General features: G+C 38.9%; 1 protein-coding gene across 3 annotated transcripts in view; it reads right to left on the bottom strand.

The window, feature by feature from the left end:
* Wdr37 (WD repeat domain 37) overlaps window positions 1-20,060 on the bottom strand; it is a 60,121-nt gene that overhangs the window by 23,091 nt on the left and 16,970 nt on the right. For all 3 annotated transcript variants that reach the window (XM_059263435.1, XM_059263434.1, XM_059263436.1), the window contains 6 exons: window positions 16,783-16,918; window positions 15,073-15,144; window positions 12,269-12,313; window positions 10,562-10,638; window positions 5,155-5,395; window positions 3,868-4,009 (listed from right to left, as the gene is read on the bottom strand). In XM_059263435.1, coding sequence (XP_059119418.1) covers window positions 3,868-4,009; window positions 5,155-5,395; window positions 10,562-10,638; window positions 12,269-12,313; window positions 15,073-15,144; window positions 16,783-16,918 — 713 coding nt within the window. The remainder of the gene's footprint in view (window positions 1-3,867; window positions 4,010-5,154; window positions 5,396-10,561; window positions 10,639-12,268; window positions 12,314-15,072; window positions 15,145-16,782; window positions 16,919-20,060) is intronic.

Raw genomic sequence — 20,060 nt, 5'->3', positions numbered from 1 at the left:
AGAACCAGAAGTACAGGCTATTGTAAGCTACTATGTGGGTGCTAGAAATCAAACCTAGGTTCTCTGTAAAGCAGTCAATGCTCTTGACCACTGAGCCAACTACACAAAATTTAGAAGCAGAAGAATCCAGCTGACTCCTGCCAATGCAGAAAGACCTTAATAAATTAAAATTTATCCTTCTTGACAGAGCAAGAAAATTAGTATCAAAGAAAAAAACATATCAACCCTTTTTAGATATATACACATCAATGCAATATGCTAGTCCATGACTAATCAATTAAGAAAAGAGAAAACATAAATAATCTGGGTAAGAACAAGCCTGACTCATATATTTTACTCTTATTAAAACTTTCATTCATCCTGTAGTTAAAGGCAATTTAACAACTATCTTACATCTTAGAAAAGCGGGGTGAGAGAAAGGGCTCATGTGAATTACATGCATTTACTATAAGCCTACTCTTGGTCCCTATTTTAAAAAACAAACGAACTTGGCAACTGGCAAATCTTTGAATTTGAATGCAGTCTGGTCTACACACTGAGGTCCAGGGCAGCCAGAGCTATGTAGAGACCCTGTTTCAAAAGGAGGGAAGGGATTGGGGGGAGGAGGGGGAGATCAACCAACCTTCTAAATATTCCTCAGTCTATATTAAAAATAAGGGCTCCTTAGGCCAGATGTAGTAGAACATGATTTAACCTCAGAACTTCAGAGGCAGAGGCAGGTGCAGGTGGATCTCTATAAGTTTGAGGCTGGCCTAGTCTACATAGTGAGTTCCAGGAGAACCACAGTTATATAGTAAGACTTTGCCTCAAAAAGGGGTGGGGGGGGTCACAATCAGTCATGTTCCTCATATTTCTAAAACAACTGTTGTTTCATGTAATAGCTAGCTGCAAAAAAAAAGTATCATTAATTATATATTTCAAACATCATATTAGCATTCACTATACTTTACAGCTAAAGGGATACAAATTAGCAACAACCTACCATTGAAACATCCTTAAAAGCAGTAACATGTACCTCCATCAGCTACCAAGTAATGCAAATATATTCTCCTCTCAAAGTGTGAAACATAAATAAAAAATTTTCAAATAACCAGAGTGCCAATTTTAAGTCTTTAAATGCCACCACAAGGCAGGAGACACCAGGAGAGGCTACACTTGATCACTCCCTTAGAGCTAAACTCCACTGAAGCCGGGCAGCCTCCTGGCTTGCTCATGGCTCACTTTCTCTGGAATGGAGATGATGCCTGCCCAATCTGGGAACATCAAGTCCAAACTATTATTATGACTACACCTGGCCAGGCACACCAAGGACTTAAAAAACTCTGGCCACCTGAACCTTTATCTGAACACAATGCTCTAGCCTTCACCAGTTCTCCACAAATTCCATTCTGTCCTTGCAAACATGGTAAGGAGAAGCTGGCTGGTCTCCCTGTGACTCTATCTGCTCTACCTTATCACAAGGACAGCTGCTTGCTCTCTGAAAACAAAACTTTCTTCTTGGTCCAACTCAAATCTGATAGGTTTTGTTTGCTCCAGTACAGGTTAGCAGAACCAACTCGGGGAGATGCCAGTGCTGTTTTCTAGCCTAGGGCATCATCCTCCTGTAGAAAAATGATAGCAATGTCTAGAGACCAGAGGACAACTGGAAGGTTCAATGGCCTACAGTGGCACCAAGAGCCAAAATTAAAATGACAATAAAGGACAAGGACTATCAAAATGACAAGCATAACCAGAAATCTGTGTTTATTCTCAAAAGGGCTAGCTAGTGAGTGTGAAAAGAATAACAGAATTAGAAACCTGACCCTTTTGCAACATTCTTGTACTGCCTAAACTGGCAGGGATCATCAGTGATGAAAGGCTGCTGGGGAATAAGATAGTCACATATCTCAAAGTGTCACTTTAGTAACTCCAAACTGGAAAACATAACTTTCCAGGAAGAGACATGACAGACACTACCTTAATCTATATCATGAGGAAGTTGTGGTGATATTCTATTTGTACGTTAATAAATAAAGTTTGCCTAGAGATCAGAGGACATAGCCAGTCATTTTTAGGTAAACATACAAGTCAGACAGTGGTAGCACTCGCCCTTAATCTGATCACGTGGCAAGCAGGGTCTCTGTGTGTTAAAGGACATACTAGGGAACAGCCAAGCGTGGTGACACACGCCTTTAATCCCAGTACCAACCATAGGGACATGGAGGTCTGTAAAGACAGGCAGTAACAAGGAAGTGAGGTAACTGGGCTAAGAGACAATGAGAGGGCAGAACAGCAAGGCAAAAAAAAGCCTGGGTAAACAAGAAGTAGCTCTCTTGGGAAACTACAGTGGCGTGGTGAGTTAAGGCTAGCTGGTATCTCTCACTATTTCCCTGATCTCTAAGGCTTTCACCCCTATATTTGGCTCTGTGTTTCTTATTTAATAAGACCATTTAGAAATTCGTCTACAGGAAGTAAATAGACAATCTCTTTGCTTATTGAAAAGACTAAAAAAGTACATTTATGGAAGAATTCTGTCAAGATAGTCTCATGCTAAACTTGTTTGATAGAACTTCAAGCAGAGAGGAACATATACCAGACTGATGATATGTGTGTGTATATACACATGCAGGAAAAAAAACCTTCTCCCAGTATATGCCCTGCAAATACATGTAATAACAACAACTTTAAAAGATACAGCACAGTGTGTTTTTATGTGTTAGGAAGTCACAAAACTAGGAAAGAGCCATGAGAGGGCTGGGAAGTAGATCATAAAGGAGGTGGAAAATAGAGAGACTAGTGGAATATGTGTAAAAGGAAAGCATAAGGAGGGTGTGGTGTTTGGATAGATATGGCCCCCATAAAAGAATGTGTTTGAATGCTTGGCCCATAGGGAGTGGCACTATTAGTATGTGAGGCCTTGTTGGAGGAAGTGTGTCACTGTGGAGGTGGGCTTTGGGGTCTCACATATGTTCAAGTCATGCCCAGTGTAACAGGTTTCTTCTGCCGCCTTCAGGTATAGACGGAGAACTCTCAGCTCCTTCTCTGGCACCACATCTGCCTACATACCACCTTGCTTCCCACCATGACAATAATGAACTAAACCTCTGAACTGTAAGCCAGCCCCAATTAAATGTTTTCCTTTATAAAAGTTGCTGTGGTCATGGTGCGTCTTCACAGCAATAGAAGCCTAACTAAGACAGAGAGCAAACTGGGAGAAGAAAGGGAACCAAATAAGGAGAGAGGAACAACTGAGAACAAAGCATAATGACACATGCCATTATTAATTTAAATCCAATACTTTGTTTGCTAATCTAAATTAATTTGCTAATCAATTAATTTTAAAAAGACATGTTACAGTAATTTGTGAGTAGTTGCAGACAGCTTAGATAGGGCCTCTTTCTTTCTTTTTCTTTTTTTTTTTTTTGGTTTTTCGAGACAGGGTTTCTCTGTGTAGCTTTGCACTTTTCCTGGATCTCACTCTGTAGACCAGGCTGGCCTCGAACTCACAAAGATCTGCCTGCCTCTGCCTCCCGAGTGCTGGGATTAAAGGCTTGCACCACCACTGCCTGGCTTAGATAGTGCCTCTTGGTGGATAATAGGATTATGCTCCCACTACTCATGCCTAGGGTGCTTCTTAACTCTTCCTTTACTGAGCTACCCATTCCCAGCCCCTGCCAGATTATAACCCATTCGATTTCTTGACATCAGAGACCATCAGAGCCTTCTTAGTCTTCTACATCTTTTGAAAGACATACCAAAATGTTTAGAGAAAGAGCCATCATTATGAAAAAGAGCTAAATTTCAAACAGTAGAAATTTAGACTTAAGTTTCAATGGTAACCTACAACACTTTTTTCATAGATAAGATCTCTAAACAACTGCAACTCACTCCGTGTGTCCTTGGAAAACATTCACGGAGTGGATGGAAGGGTCCCTGAAATCCCAAAGACGGAAAGTTGTGTCACGGGAAGAGGTCACCACGAGCCGCTGGGTGGGGTGAGTGCAACAGTGTGTTAACTCCTGGTCATGCCCTACAACCAAATACAACAAAAATACAAGGTCATCCACCTGCAGACATACAATTAGAGTAAAGCTGTTTTAAAAACACAAGAATCAAAAATATCCATCATCTTTACAGATACCAGTAATAGCTGATGGAAAAGTAAACCTTAAGGAATTACTTAGTGGTATGGAAGGTTGTCCTTCAGATGCCTGAAGTCATTTCAGCTATCCACATAAAAAAATGAGTAGGGAACTACATACATCATAACTCAACTTCTGGTCTTAACAGTTAGAAGGTCAGACAAATCACTTTAACAGGCTGAATGAAACAAAAATAACTTCTAATGGTATAATTTGTGGGCCCTTAGTACAACATCTTGTCTTGCATTTGGACAGAACCTATAAATACATCTTTCTATAAATGGGATATACAACAGACCAAGAATTCCACATATGTAACTAAGGTCCCTAAATCATTCATCTTTGTGTTAAAGAAAGGCTGTCCTCAGTGGCCTAGTCTAAACAGCTAGAACCATTCAAAGGGCCAAGGTCCTCCCAGAAGTTAGAGAATCCAGGGCAACAGAGGCATGCTCCCGCTGGCCTAGAAGCCAGCAACCTGCTATGTGGGAAGACGCCTTTGGTGGGAGCCCTGGATGCTCAGGACAGACCCTAACTGACTACTAGTAAGAAAGTACAACTCCAGTCACATAGCTACAAGACACTGGATGAATTTTCCCAGCAACCAGTGAGCACAGAAGAAGACTACAAGTTCCAGAGGTCCTGCCCAAGCCGCACCTTCACTTCAACCAAACAGACCCTCACAGCTGAGCAGCAGCTACCTTGGACATAGAAGCTTGACAAGGAAACCATCAAGGTAATAGATCCCTGCTTTTTAAGTGTGTTTAAAAAAAAAGAAAAAAGAAACTGTCAAAGAGAAAGAGAAAACTAATACAGCAATCATATTTCAAATATTGAAATACTGCATGCTACTGTTAATCTCCTGAAGAGAAAACAAATTTAGCTATGAAGAGTTCTATTAATCAGAAAGGATCTCCAAAAATGACAACCACATAGCCAATAGCACTAAACAAAATCCTGGCCTGGAAGTAATTTGTAAGCACAGACATAAAAACAGCCCAACTAGAAAGAATTTCAGATGTTCACAGCAAGATACCTGTCAGAGAATGAACAAGTTCAGATGTCTCCACATCATACAGGTTGGCAGTTCTGTCCCATGAGGCTGTCACCACTTGCTTCCCACCAACCAGCCAGTCAGCAGCAATAACCACACCCTGATGGCTTTTGAGAGATGTCAGTGGGACTCGGACAGTAGGGCAGTCACTGGACACGTCTCCATCAATGTCAGGCTCATCTTTATCAGAGCACTCTATTTCATCTTCACCAGAAATTTGTTGCTAAGGGTAAAAATCAGAAAAGAAAGACTTTGTAGGAATCTTGAGTTTTTTCTGACATAGCTACACCATTTTATCTTTCTAGATTTAATACCATTAGGGCCAATGCAATTACAGTTTCTGATACGGTGCTCAAGGAATGCTTTCTCAATGATAAGGCCTGGCTATAAAAGGAAGGCCAAATATCCTGGAAAATATTAAAGCCACTATGGCATCAAAAGAACTAAAATTCATTTTTAATAATCAATAAAATGGCAAATAAAGCAATTTTCAACATTTTCATTTTTATCACTTATTAGAAATACAATATGAAATTAAATAAATACATAGAAGTCAATAATATGTCACAATAAAAAAGCATTTTAATTCATAGGAGCCTGTTTAAAATATTTTAAAAACTTTAAATTATAATAACTTAGAATTCCATTGTTCTATCAATGAGAGATCACTTGATTTTTCTGTATCAATGAAATCTTTTATTAAAAGCCAGATAATGTAAAAGTGTAACAAGGCAGTCTATACGCCAGTTCTTCAAGAAAATGTTTATTCATTTGATAAATGTTGATAAACAGACAGTGCTGTTTATACAGCAGAGAAGGAGACAGAGGACATCTGTCATATGTAAGATGACACTCTAAATGATAAGAATTCTAACATAAACACAACTGGCAAAGTTCCTGTCCTTACAGGAAAGACTACACACACTCACAAAACTCACATATGGACTAGTGTAAGAATGAATGTCATGTGTATGTACATACTAGGATGAGAACATGACACATGAACAAAATACCAAGGAAGTATGTCATCTGTGTCATCTGCATTCACATGGTATGGAATGCACAGCATATACAATCAGGTAACAGTGAGTTCTGTGAAGAAAATAAGATGGGGGTAGAACAGACAGACAGCTGAAGGGCTGCTGTCTTACACAGAATTACTGAGGAAAGACTAACAACTCAGACCAATTGCAGAGAACAAAGAAGGGTATGCAGATACTGAAGGAAACAGCATTCCAGGCAGAAGGAACAAGTATAAAAGGACACAGAGACAGAGGTGGTGCTGTGAAAAACCTGATAGACCATGGAAAGGACTCTGTGCTCTTTTCTGCATGTGGTGGAAAATCATCACTCCTAAGCAGAGACATGTTATGACCTAAATCAACTGCTAAACACAGGAAAATGAATGGAGGCTGAAATGAACTAGACTGTATCATCCACAAACTCATATGCTAAAGCCCCAACCCCAGGACCTCAGAATGTGAACCTAGTGAGGAAAAGGCCCATAAGAGGCAATAAATTCAAATCAGGCTGGGTGTAGGACCTAGTCCACCATGACTTACATACTGCAATACAAAATTACAACAGAGACATATACCAGAGAAAGATCATGCGAGGGCAAAGTGAAAGGGCGACCATCTGCTAGCCAAGGACAGAGGCCTTAGAATAAACTAATCATTCTGCTACCTTGCTCTTAGACTTCTAGTCTACAGACTGTGATAATATAAATTTGAGGCCGAAGCCACCTGTCTCAGGCAGCACCAAGGAAAAAATAACTACAGGAAAGAGAAATCTAGGTGTGGGTGGTAGTAATGAAGGTGAGAAGAAAGGCTGATTAATATATCCTCTCGGGAAAGTTTCACAACTTGCCAACAGATATCCACATGAATTACACACACACACACACACACACACAATTTGAAGACAATTTAAAGGTATATGGTCCAAACTACTAAGTGAATGACAACAGTACAAAGTGAGATGAACAACAGGATAAAGTAGCATGTTAGAAGGAATGTCCAGAACCCAGTAGCAAATACAGGACTGGTAAGGGAGATACTAAAAGAGATGACAAGTGAAGTCTGGAGTTAAGAGGAAAGTTGGTATGCAAATTTTGAGACCCACAGTAACAGCTGGTCCTTAAAGCCATAGATGCTGAGTGAGACCAACTAGGACTAGTATAGGAGAACAACAAACAGATGAGCAGCAGACTCACACTTACACCAGTGGGTAGAGCATCAGAGAGGCACCCAACAAGATTTAAGGGAAGGAAGAAAGAGGAGGAAAGGGCATCTGTTAGAATTCCAAAAAGTAGCCCTGGAGTCTGTTGGATGAGCAACCACGAGGGCAATGATGAGGAACTGATGACTTAAGATGGAAAAGAGTGAATTCACATGCCACTTCTGAAGATGCTGATGTGGGAAGGAAAGTCAGTGGGGTAGGAGTTCTGGATGGGCTCTGGGACAAATGTGTGGTGCTGATGCTAAGAACCATTCTAGGGACAGAAAGAAGCACTGCAGAAACATCATTAGGAAGAGAGGAAGTAGAACTCTAATGATGACAACAAGGAATTATCAGACTATGCTAACATCTGCTAAAAGTGCAGAATGCATCAAAGTTACACAGGGTAGTGTAACTCTTCAACAATGCCACATGTGAGTGACATGTGAAGGAAGGGGAGCTTGGGGACGACAGGTGCAGCCTGGGAAAGAAAAGAATGTGGTAACTATAAAGTGCTAAGCATAGCTGTTTTCAGTATGGGCTAGAGTACAGAAGGAATATAAAAACTAAGCCTAGAAAGGTTTGCAAAGAGAAACCAGAACAGACCCTGTAGTCTAGGATGTAATAGCTCATACCTATAATCCCTGCACTGTGGAGGCTGGGGCAAGGCTACCATAAAATCAAGGCCAGGCAGAGTTAAATAGTAAGAGCCTGTTTCAAAAGCAAATAACAGGAGAAGGGTAGGGGAATCCCAACAAAGAAAGAACTTCATCTCAAAGGCAAAGGGGGAGTTATCTGAGGTATGAGCATGTCCATTACTCTAGAAAGATGGCTCCTGATGAACTATGGAAAAGGAGCTATGGTGGGCAGCCACTAGATGAGACTCAACTGGTTAAAGAAATTGGGAGCCTGGAAATCTGTGGAAAGGTAAGAGGTCAGCAAAACCTTTTCCCTTCTGCATGAGATGAGAGCTTCGTTCCCAGGATATGCTATTCAATAGAAGAATGACTCCTGGCAGATACACATACCAAGACAGGAAGGGCTGCTACAATCACAGGAAATGCCTGATGGGAAGACTGCAGCACTGCAGTAGCTCTGAGCTGAGTGTCTAGATGCCTTCTGTCTCTGCTGCTACTCATAAACTGTTCAGAAGGCCTTGGTTCCATGTCACAAGGCTTCCCAGCTCCCACGTCTGCACCCACAGAATCTTGCACTGCTGTACCCGTGCTGCTATACAGTTCTGGATGGCTCTGTGCACAAGGATCTCTTTAACTAGGCGATGAACATGGCTCCAGCAAAGAATATGGAATGTGACAACTGACACACGTCTTGTCTGTCTTACACTTCCTAGGGAACTACGCTCAATGGTGGATATCTCTCTTGTACACTACATAACAGCTTCCCAGGACACAGAAAAGATTGAACAACTGAATTCTTAAGATTTTGTGGAGTAGCTAGGAACAGAGTAGGGAGACAAAAGAGCATATCACAAAAATTCTAAACTCCATGTCAGGTGTGTTAACTGCTGGACTCCTGACATACAACAGTGAACACAATAGGCTTTTACTTTAGGGAAAAAAAAAAAGAGTAAGAAATAAACACCTAGATGTAGGATGGAGCTACCTCCTCAGACAAGCAACACAGAAGAAAGGATTTGAGTGTCAAGACCATATAACATAGTTTGGGCCATGTGTAATTTTAAACACATGTTCCACTGGAGAGACCACACAAAAAATAGGCTCAAAAGGGCCCTGAAACCACATGTTTTAGAAGGTGAAATGATATACGTTAATTCTGGAGAGCAGAAATCCATGATGAAGGTACCAACCAGTTCATGTTCTGGTGGAAGGGCTTTTCCTGCCTGGCAAACAGCTGCCTTTTGTGTAACAGTGAAAAGAGAAAGCAGTCCCTCCGGTGTCTTAAGGACACTAATATTATCAGATCAGGGCCCTACTCTGTGTGTTCATTTAACCTGAACTACTTTCTTAAAGATATTACCTCCAATTAAAGCCACATCAGCATGCAAATTTGGGAGTGACATAAATACCCAATCCATAACATTCTAACCCTGGGCATCCAAATTACAGAGCCTTCTTACACTGAAAAATACATATTCTACCTCAAAACATTAACTCATTCCAACATTAACACTAAAGTCTATAGTACAGTCTTAACAAAATACCATCTAAGGAAGGTCTGCATGAGAATCAAGATACAATTTATCCCCAGGCAAAATTCCTAACTAGCTATGGACCACAGAAAACAAGCAAATTATATTTATCCAAATACAATACTGAAGACATACAAGACAAGCAATTCTATTCCAAAAGGGGAGCAAAAGAAAAGGAGGAAAGAAAAACGGGTTTCAAACAAACCCCAAATCTAGAAAAGCGAATTCCATTAGATCTTAAGTCTCAACAATAATCCTCTTAGGATCTGTGCTCTACCTTTTAGAACCACTAAGGAAGCTTCCTCACCATGACAGCTAGCTAGGCAGCCTCCCCCTCTGCTATGGCACCAGGCTGTGGCATCCTGCCCCCCAATCCCCATTGCCCCAAACCAAAGAGAGGCCATATATACTGGCACATGCTTGTAATCCCAGCTCTAGGGACGCCGAGGAAGAACACAAATTCAAGGCCAGCTTGGGTTGGGTTACAATGAAATCATGTCTGTTAAAAAGAAAAAAGAAGAGTAGAAGGAAGAAAGTAAAGCAAAGAGGCAGGGAGAATGAAAACCAAGAACATTTTCTGCCCTTTGCAAATGAGGAAAAGACAACCTCAGGCCTGTGGTAGGAGTGGACAGCCTTGGCAATTTCCAAGTTACTTTCAGATCTTTGTTCTCTGTCCAAAGGAAGACACATATTCATAGCCAGGCAGTTCCATTTTCTGGTGCTTAAGAGAACCCCAGCACTCTGATAGACTTCCTCCATCTCATCCTATGTTCTGTTCCTTTCCCCACAGCAGTATAACTCTTACCTCTGTTGCTAGCGTCTGCTGAGGTGGCTGATTAAACTCACAGTTTACATCTACACTAATCTTTTAAAATGTAGGTCAGTTAAGCCACATCCAACCATACCAAATACTATCAGCTTATTCTAAAATTTGCAAATATCCAGAGTCCTCCATGAACAGACCAACAGCAAACTGTCAGAGTAACTGAACATGCTTACACTAGTGTCGGCAACAGGCTGAGGTGTTGGAAGCTGTACCACGTATCTCCAAATATGAGCAGTCTGATCTCCAGAAGCTGAAGAGACAAATGGGGGAAGATTATCCACTGGGAAAAACATGCATAAAATGTGCTCTTTCCTACACTGTGGCCAAACATCAATCATGCTTTTCTAACTTAGTGATCACTTAGTAAAATGGACATACTTTATTTAAATAGTGATTTCAGACTGTACAAGGCTATAAGAATAGAACACATGTACAAAATTAGGGCTGCAATTACTAAAGAAAATATTTCCCCTTTCATCTTAGAAAAACTTTGATGGTTAAGGAAAAATAGAGATTTTATTTTTAATCTATGTAATAAATATTCTATTATATTACACTTGTGACTATAACAGTCTGAGATGTTTCAGGAAAGGAAATGATACTTTCATCCACTCATTATTAATAGGACTTTACAATGTGCCAGGTATTACTTACTATGTTACTATTAGCATTACTTCTTTGTGTTGCTTTCCTATTCCTCTTCTTTCTAGCAGAGGTTTGTAAGAAAATGCTCTGATTAGGAATGGGCCCTCTTACACTCCACAGTGGTACTCTCAGCCCTCGCCAAAGTGGTCTGCTTTACATCTTTCTCTCCACTGCTGCAAAACTTATCTAAAGAAGTTACCATGAACTGATAGTGAATTTGTTATGGCCAAACTCAACTGATGGTCCTGACTGACCAGTTTCTCTTCAAATCAACACTATATAAAAATTGCAGTCTAATTTTTCTTTTCTCCTTTATCTGTCTCAAAGTTGGTATTAGTTCCTTTTTCAGATGGGACTTGCTTTCACCACTCCTTTCTAAGCCTTTGGTTTATATCTAGACATATCCAGCTGCCACTAGTCTAGTGTCTTTCCTCTCTACTAATCATACAATAAACCTTCAGTGTCTTCTCCACTTTAACTTCTCAGATATGTATTAAGGTACATACTGGCTATAATCATCTAGGACTACGAAATGATTTAGGGTAACTTTCCTTCCATATCCCTCTCACATGTGAAAAGTCTCTGACCAAAAATAGTAATCACTGCACACCACATATTGAAAGTACTCATGCTGGGCTCCTTCTTAAATCCTTCCACCTGCACAGAGCACCCTTGTCATCTCAACGTGTATACTCTATACTGGGCTCAGCAGAATCTGGTCCATGGGGAAAATGCAGGCACTTCCCCATTTTTGTAAATGAACAGTCATGTCTCTTCACCTGCTACAAAAGCAGGATAGAGCAGGGATAGATGTCATACAGTCTGTCAAAGACAAATATACCTACTAACTGGTCTTTTTCAGAAGCCTGGCAACCTCTGGCCCTGGCCCATCAAAGCCAACACATGCAGATTATCACCTGTATCCCAAAACATTTGACTCCACAGCTATGTAACAATTTTGTAGAAATAATCCTCAGTACAAAAGGCTACCTTCCAAAAGCAACAAATGAAGCTATGTTTTTAAAGCCAGTCTAAAATGTGATACACACAAGCTACTACAGCTTAGGTAAATTACCTAGAAAGGAATGAAAATAATTCATAAAATTTCTACTAAATATTGTCTAACTTTCTTACGTGCTATGGATACCTGATAGTACTAACAAAAGAATATACAATTTATAACTGTTTTAAGATTAATAATAATTTCATTCAAGAAAGGAAAAAAATCAACATACCAGTAAGAGCCAACTGCTCTGAGGGATGAAATTTTATAGAATTTACTGCAAAATAAAAATTTTACAAAAACAGGTTTAAGATAATAAAACCATGTTTTTAATATTTATTAGCTATTATATTACAAAGTTAATTGTAAATTTTAAAAAACTATGATAGTTCATTAGCTCCTCTGATTCAATTAAACTATGAATATATGAATATACTGAATAATATGAACAAAGGTATAATAAAAAAAAACTAAAGTATGAACCACCTTGCTAAATGGCAAGACATATAAGAAAGAATATTAACAATCCACTTTTATGAACAGGCAAGTAATTTAGAGTTAAACAAAGAAAATGAGGTTATGACAAGAAGCACAAGCAAAGTGTAGTGTGGAGACATTGCCCACTAGCCTCATCCTGCTCCTGCCCAGGTTACAGAAACCCTGATCTAGTCCATGACAAATGAGACCCCAGGAATGAATTCCAACCAGACTTAAAAATGGAAACTAGGTTACTGTCCTCCCATTTTCTTATCCACATTCAGGATACTCAAAGTTAAGTTTTGGCAAGTGTTTTCTTAGGAAGTTTTCATTGTCTTAATAAAGATCATAACATAAGCCAAAGAGTAGACTCCCAGGGCCCAGTATCCCTTCTTCCTTCCTTCCTTGTATTCAGATAGACTATCTTAATGGGTAGCCAGCAAGGTAACAAGCATGAGCCCAGCTTAATGAACTGGTCACATACTAAAAAGATTCTAGGCCCATCTCCCTACCTAGGACTTTCCTAAAGCAAACCCTAGGTTTTAGAATGGACTAAAACCTCGATTAGTCTGGCCAGGGAGTTGAACTCAACTCATCTTAAGAAGAATCAACCTTCATGTCCCTGCCTTGTAAAGAAAATGCATATCCCTTAGACAGAATGTTGTGGAAATTCTGCCAAACTTCAAAAAATTATCCACTAGTGAAATTGTATTAGCTACACCTTTAAAATTATGTTTTACTAAGAAACTATATAAAAAGAGAATTCTATTTACTTTTAATACTAAAATACAAATAACATAGAATAGCTAGTAAAAATTGCTGTTATAAGTAATAAACATAAGCTACAATGCTAAAAATAAGCAAATATATTTTAAAAATAAATTAGGAGTAAGAGGCCTGGAGAGACGGCTTAATGGTTAAGAGCTCTTACCGTTCGTATAGAGAACTCAGATTCAGCTCCCAGCATCTAAACGGCTGTTTACAACCTGCTATAACTCTAGTTCCAAGAGATCCAACACCCTCTTCTAAGACCTTTCGGCACCAGGCACACATTATGGTGCATATAGATTTTTCAGACAAAAATAATACACATAAAATAAAAATATATCTTTTTAAAAAAGACATGGAGAATACAACACATGTTCTACAAAATTTTATATTTTTGAGTCCCTAGTAAAATACTCTGGACACTGTATTTATAAACTAAGAAAAGACTAGTAAGAAAGGGACAAAAGAAGAAGAGTAGCAAGAACAGCTAGCTATTGTATTACAAAGTTTGAATATTGTAAAGTGAGAGAAGGTGCTAAGAAAAAGGTGGGGGGTCTACAACTCAGAGCCCTAGCCTTTGAGGAGATCACCAAGATGTCAGGAAGGTGCTGAATTAAATGAGGATCCACTCATGGGTGTGGCTTTGTTTGTACAAGATAAAGGTGACATTGAGTCTATAAATGTGAGCCTAAGCTGAACTCCAACGTGAGTGGAGATATTCTCATGAGTAATACACTGTGTCCCTCTCTTTGGCTACCAAACTATCACCTTTTTTCCACTGGAAGAATTATTGTGTTTTAACAGACATGCAGGAGTCCATCTGAAGCTGACCTCCAAAAACAAAAGAGGCTTCCACTCTATATAAATACCAAAGGAATGAATCTAGGGATAAAAAACTAAGGACTGGAATGAGTGGGGATCTTACATACCGGGGGGGAAAAAAAGAAAAAAAAAAAAGACTCTTTCAAAAGTGAGGATCTTTTAAACCCCATTTTCTTCAGGTGAGACTTAGCCAAAAAAAAAAAGTTTCTGTAAGAGAATGGAGGCAACAGGGAGCCCAAGTCCCTTCCCTAGGAGACTGTCTTATCATTAAATACACATTATGTTCTAGCCTTTGTCCTGTTGATTTCTATGAATTGTTAATATGGGCACAGGCACAATGGAGAAGAAAAAACGCTCACACACATCATGCACACATCACGCACGTGCTCATGGACCTAAGTGCCCAATAACAAGGCTATCCATCAAAACTAAGGGAACAGTGATAACTGGCAGATGAGAGGAATGAACAGGTTGGCAGTCTTGCACAGAGACTGGATGAAGACATTCTAGGTGGAAGAAATTTCTAAATGTTTGGGAGGAAAATACAAAAATGAAATTTGATCAAAACAGTGTTAATACCTAGGTATAACTGAAGAGGCAGAAGAGAGTTACTGTAAAATATAAACTACAGACCCAAACACACAGTCAGTGGGAACATCCTTTATTTTGCCTGACTGAAGTATTACACATTAATCTCTAACACATGGTTTATAATAAATAATTATAGTTACACAACATAGACTAATATGTAGCACCAGTTAAGTATTAAACTTTTTACCTTTATTACTCATATAAGGTAAAGGACAGTTTATCTAGTCTGACTATATTACATGTCTCCCAACCACCAAAATATTAAAATTTTATATCATAAAACTTTTTAACCAATATAGTTGATATTATGAAAAAATTTAAAAAGGAACCAGAGAAACACAGCTTCTGATTAGTGTGCTCATTTAGGTAAATGCTTACCTGAGCCTACATGGCCAGCATATTTGACAAGACATTTGCCAGTCTCTATGCTCCACAACAAAGCCGTGTGATCTACAAGATGAAGAAGTCATAACTTAGACATCACTAATTTTATAATTTCTTTAAAAATAAAATAATATTCTAAAAAGTGGTAAGTCACATCACCTTAACAGGTACTTTTAATTTAGTTTTATTTTATGTGTATGGGCATTTTTGCCTCCATGTATATCAATGTATGCAGTACCCTTGAAGGACAGAAGAGGGTACTGGATCCATTGGGACTAGAGTTAAAAGACAGTTGTGAGCCACCATGTGGATGCTAAAAATCAAAATTCGAACTTGCGTCTCTGGAAGAACAGCCAGTGCTCTTAGCCCCTGAGTCATCTCTCCAGTCCCCCAAACAGTTCTTGCAACTTTGATTCTATTCTGTACAATTCAATTACCCTAAGAAAAGTGCTGTGACTTGTCTGAAGCCACAGAACTGGACAAGGACAACTGGACTTGATATTGTAGTGGACCATTTCACCGAGGCCATCATGTGTGAAACTAGCATACAGAAATCATTTATATCATAGATATATTATTTTATCCTAATATTAGAGCTTTCCAGAACATCTTGTAATTCTCAAATTCAATTAGCCTCCAAATCCACTTAAATTATATGAAATGATGGCTGTTCCTTTGGACTTTTTTCTCTCACAAGCATTAAGGGGGGAAAGGGAGAATTAAAAAAAATTCTAAGAAGAAATAGTAGCCAATTATTCAAAGGAAATTTCAGAAATATCAGAAGTCACCCCCCCCCTCTTTTTAACTAATACTTTCAAACCATCCAAGATGTTTAAGAATGAGCACAAGTGCAAACAGGAAAGAAACTCTCAACACTCTAACTAGGTTTCTTGTGTCTCTTTTACTTTTAAAAATCAGAATCCAGGCCAGGTGGTGGTGGTGCACTCCTTTAATCCCAGCACTTGGGCAACAGAGGCAGGCAGATCTCTGTGAGTTCAAGGCCAGCCTGGTCTACAGAGCGAGATCCAGGAAACCCTTTCTCAAAATACCAAAAACAAAAAACAAAAACAACAACAACAAAAGTGCATCCCCCTCTGCAGAGCAGCCTCCTGTGACAATTCCACAGTGTAAAGAATATGCACTTTTCAGTTGCTAGCATAACCCTTCCCCTTTACCGCTGGGAGAAAAATGACAAACCTGCCCCAAATCAGAAGCACACTTGGCCTGACCAGGAACAAGGCCAATAAAAAACCACCTAACGTTTCAAAACTCTCCCACCTATGCTGCTTCTACCATTCAAATACAGACACGCTCACATAACTTAGTTGAAGCCAGGGATCTACTGCCTCAAAACCAGGAGTCCAGCCTTGGCTGTGACATCTACCCATGGGACTACTACAAAGGACTACAGGTCTCAGGAGAAATGGGTGCTCCATGCCAAGGCAAAAGCTTTTCCTTTTCTTTTTCCTTCTTTCCTCTTCATTTCATTTTTGTTTGAGAGACAATATGACAGGGCTTTATATCACAGCCCATGCTCGCCTGGAACTTGAGGTCCTCCCGCCTCCAGCTCAAGCGCTGGGCCTTTGGCATATACCACCACACCTGGATCCAAAAGCTTTGGTTTCATAACTCTTGCACCACACTTCATGAGTTATCAACCAAAGCCACATCTTAACAAGCCAGCTGCAACAGTGTCTGGCTCACCGGCAGACGCTGTCCCAAGAACCACAGGCTGTGTCTTTGCAACACTGACATCCCAGATACCATCCCTGTGGCCAATATACTCCTTCACAAGCTGGCAGATGGCCCTTGATGTGGTAGTCTTAAAGCTGGAGACAATCTAAATTGAGGAGAAAAGAAGCACTTTTAAACACTTACTGAATTAAATTTCTCTAAGTTAAAAAAGGCAAAACAGCACAAAGATGTCTTGAAAATGTGTAAGTAATTTAACAGGATATTGTAAACACTGACAGAATATAATACAAACATGAATAGAACTGAGATGCCTCGCACAATAAGGCTGCCCTCATTCAGCTCATGATCAGAAGCTTCAGAAAATTCTCCCCACTCCACTAGTGCACAGGAGTCAGGCATGTAACGTCTCACTGAAGAAGAAAGGCACCACAGGGCCTCTCAAGTCATTCTTCCCCAAATCTCCATCACCAAACCAAGTTCTCAATCTTTAAAACACATATACACACACCAAGAGAGAGTCAGAGAGAGAAAGACAGACAAACAGAGAGAAAGAGACCAGACAGACAGAGACACAGAGAAATAGATATGAAAAGGTTGAGGGAAAAAATACCCCACACTACGAACACTAAAGTGTGTGTTCACAGAACTTTCATTTTTTTCCTGAATTTGATCATTTTACACCAACCACATATCAGAACAAAAAAAGCCCATGCTGTAAGAGGAATCAAATGACCACACTTGTAGCAGATGAAGCGGTTTGTTAAAGACTGTTTATTGAGCACTTGCTTGAAGCCACGTGCCATGCTAGATGAAGACAGAGCTGAGAGATACAAAGGTCTTTTAGAAGCTCATATTCTAACGGGAAACAGACTTGAGATGATACAGACAATGAGGAACACACAGTAAGGTACTGGTCCATATAATGACACATGTAACAATTCTCATTTCCCTCATAATGAAGACTATAAAGTGAGGAAAAAACTAAATGCAAAAATTTCTTTAAACTTTGATCATGAAGCTGCTCTTAGATAAATGAAAACATTTCAACTTTTAAGTAAATCAGAAAAAAAATATAAAGAATAATGGATCTATAAATCTATGTAAGAAAAAATGAAAACAAAATTAATGGATTCATACAGCTTGCCTTCTACAATGATTCCGCAGAGCCTAGGACATGTATACAAATTTACTCTTATATAAACATATGCAGACACAATCTGTTACATTAATTATTTATGTGCTTTCAGCTTATCCCCAACACAGTAAAGACAAAAACAAAATGATTAGTTAAGAGACTGAAATTTTACAAATGATATAAGCCAATTCTTTTTAAATTGGTTTAAATTTTACAGAAAATAGAAAATAACTTGTTCAAATCTCAAACCCATTATTGTCATCTTTCTAAATGCTAGTCTCCCTCCTAAAATCAACAAGAGTATCCATCTCCATATGTGCTTGTGCTTACAGAAAACACCACTGAGATGTCAAATAGTACTACATTTTAGAGGGAGAGAAGTTACAGGTCACATAAAACTTAACACCATCCTAAGTGGTGGTAAATGTCATTTTCCAACTCTCTCAACATTTCTAGTATAAGAAACTACTGAGTCACATTTCTTACCTACCCCATTCAAGGATAGAGTGGAAGAGGCACTACCATGGGAATACAACTGTATACTTCAGAAACAGAATAATATGCTTTTCATGAATACCATGGCATACAATCTCACATGCCACTTCCATAATGCTCATTATGCTTAAAAAAAAAACAAAACAAAATAAAACACTGACTTAAGCCAGTCATAATGGTGCATGCCTTTAATCCCAACATTCAGGAGACAGAGGCAGGAGAGAGGCAGGAAAATCTCTGTTAAGTTCTAGGCCAGCCTCATCCACATAGTGAGTTCCAGGACAGGCAAGACAACAGAGAGACCCTGTCTCAATTTTAAAAAAAAGCACTGACTTGGTCAAGATTATAAAGAGATCCAACGAAACAACTGAATTACTTACAAGGAACATTCGGACAGAACAACAGCAGAATAAAGCAATGGCATCATGTTTTCCTGACATTCTAAATCAGTTTAACTACAACACAAATAGACTAAAGCACTTTAAAAGCAAATCAGAAAGGCCCTTTTCCACTATAAAAAATAATTTCTAAAGAAATATGCACACATCTCCACCGGTTTCTTTAAAGTAGTTTTCAGGGTAGACTGCCTTCCCCCACAACCCCACCCATAAGCATTAGCAATCAGTCATGAGCAGCCCAGGGGAGGGAAAACCTCTCTGGGTTTTCTTCATACACTTCTGCGCTCCCACTGTCTCACCAAACATGCTACTTGCCTTTCATGGCTCTGAGTCACAAGGAGGGCAAGTAATGAATCTAGACTGTAGCATGTTCTTGTTGCATTCGTGCTTAGCTTTAATACCAAGAATCCATGCTGTGGTACAAATCAGAATACATCGTTACCAAATTAGTTCTTCAATTTTCCGATGTCTTGTGTTTCATTACTTTTTAAGATGAGTACATACAGTGTACAAACTGCTGAGAAGTCCATTAGGAATATGCTTTTGACATAGTCTAATCCTAAAATGACTGCTGTTAAATAGTTCTAATATATTGTGAAAGCAAAATACTATTGTGCATGCCCTTACCTTTGTCCAAACCTTTTTTTAATTGCTCATGGTAAAAGACTGCTATATATAAGCATATCTTCCTCTACTTCAGAAATAACCAGAAAGTTTTGAATCCTAAGACCATACATTATATACACAAAATTGTAAGCATCAGAACAATCTATTTAATTCAAGATAATGTAACAAGAAATGAAGAACATAATTTTACACTTCATTTTGAACACTGAAATTAATCACAAATTTCAAAACTAGGGTGAACTAGACATTACAACAAACAAAAATGCAATGAAACAGCAATTTACATTCCAGATGCTATCAAAGTACACAATAGAAAACGTCAACAATTCCCATGTTCTCTTCTAAATAATGATTACCAAGAATTTTTAAATAAGAGAAGGCAGAAAGGCTAGACTTCGCCTTTTAACTACAGTTAACCTCATTGTTCCTGCCAAATAAATGACTGTCAGCCCAAGACAATGAATTGTAAAAATAAAAAGCTGGTAATATTTATGTAATCGTAGTACAAACTTCAAATTTTCCCCTCACATTCAACCCAATAATGTACATTCACCAAAATTAGGTAATTAATTTATCTTTTATATATTCAAAATACTCCAAATTAGAGATATATACTATTACCTCAAAATACT

This window comes from Peromyscus eremicus, chromosome 5 (assembly GCF_949786415.1).
Source record: "Peromyscus eremicus chromosome 5, PerEre_H2_v1, whole genome shotgun sequence".
NCBI classification, from domain to species: Eukaryota; Metazoa; Chordata; class Mammalia; order Rodentia; family Cricetidae; genus Peromyscus; species Peromyscus eremicus.
This window is presented reverse-complemented; position numbering and strand designations above follow the sequence as displayed.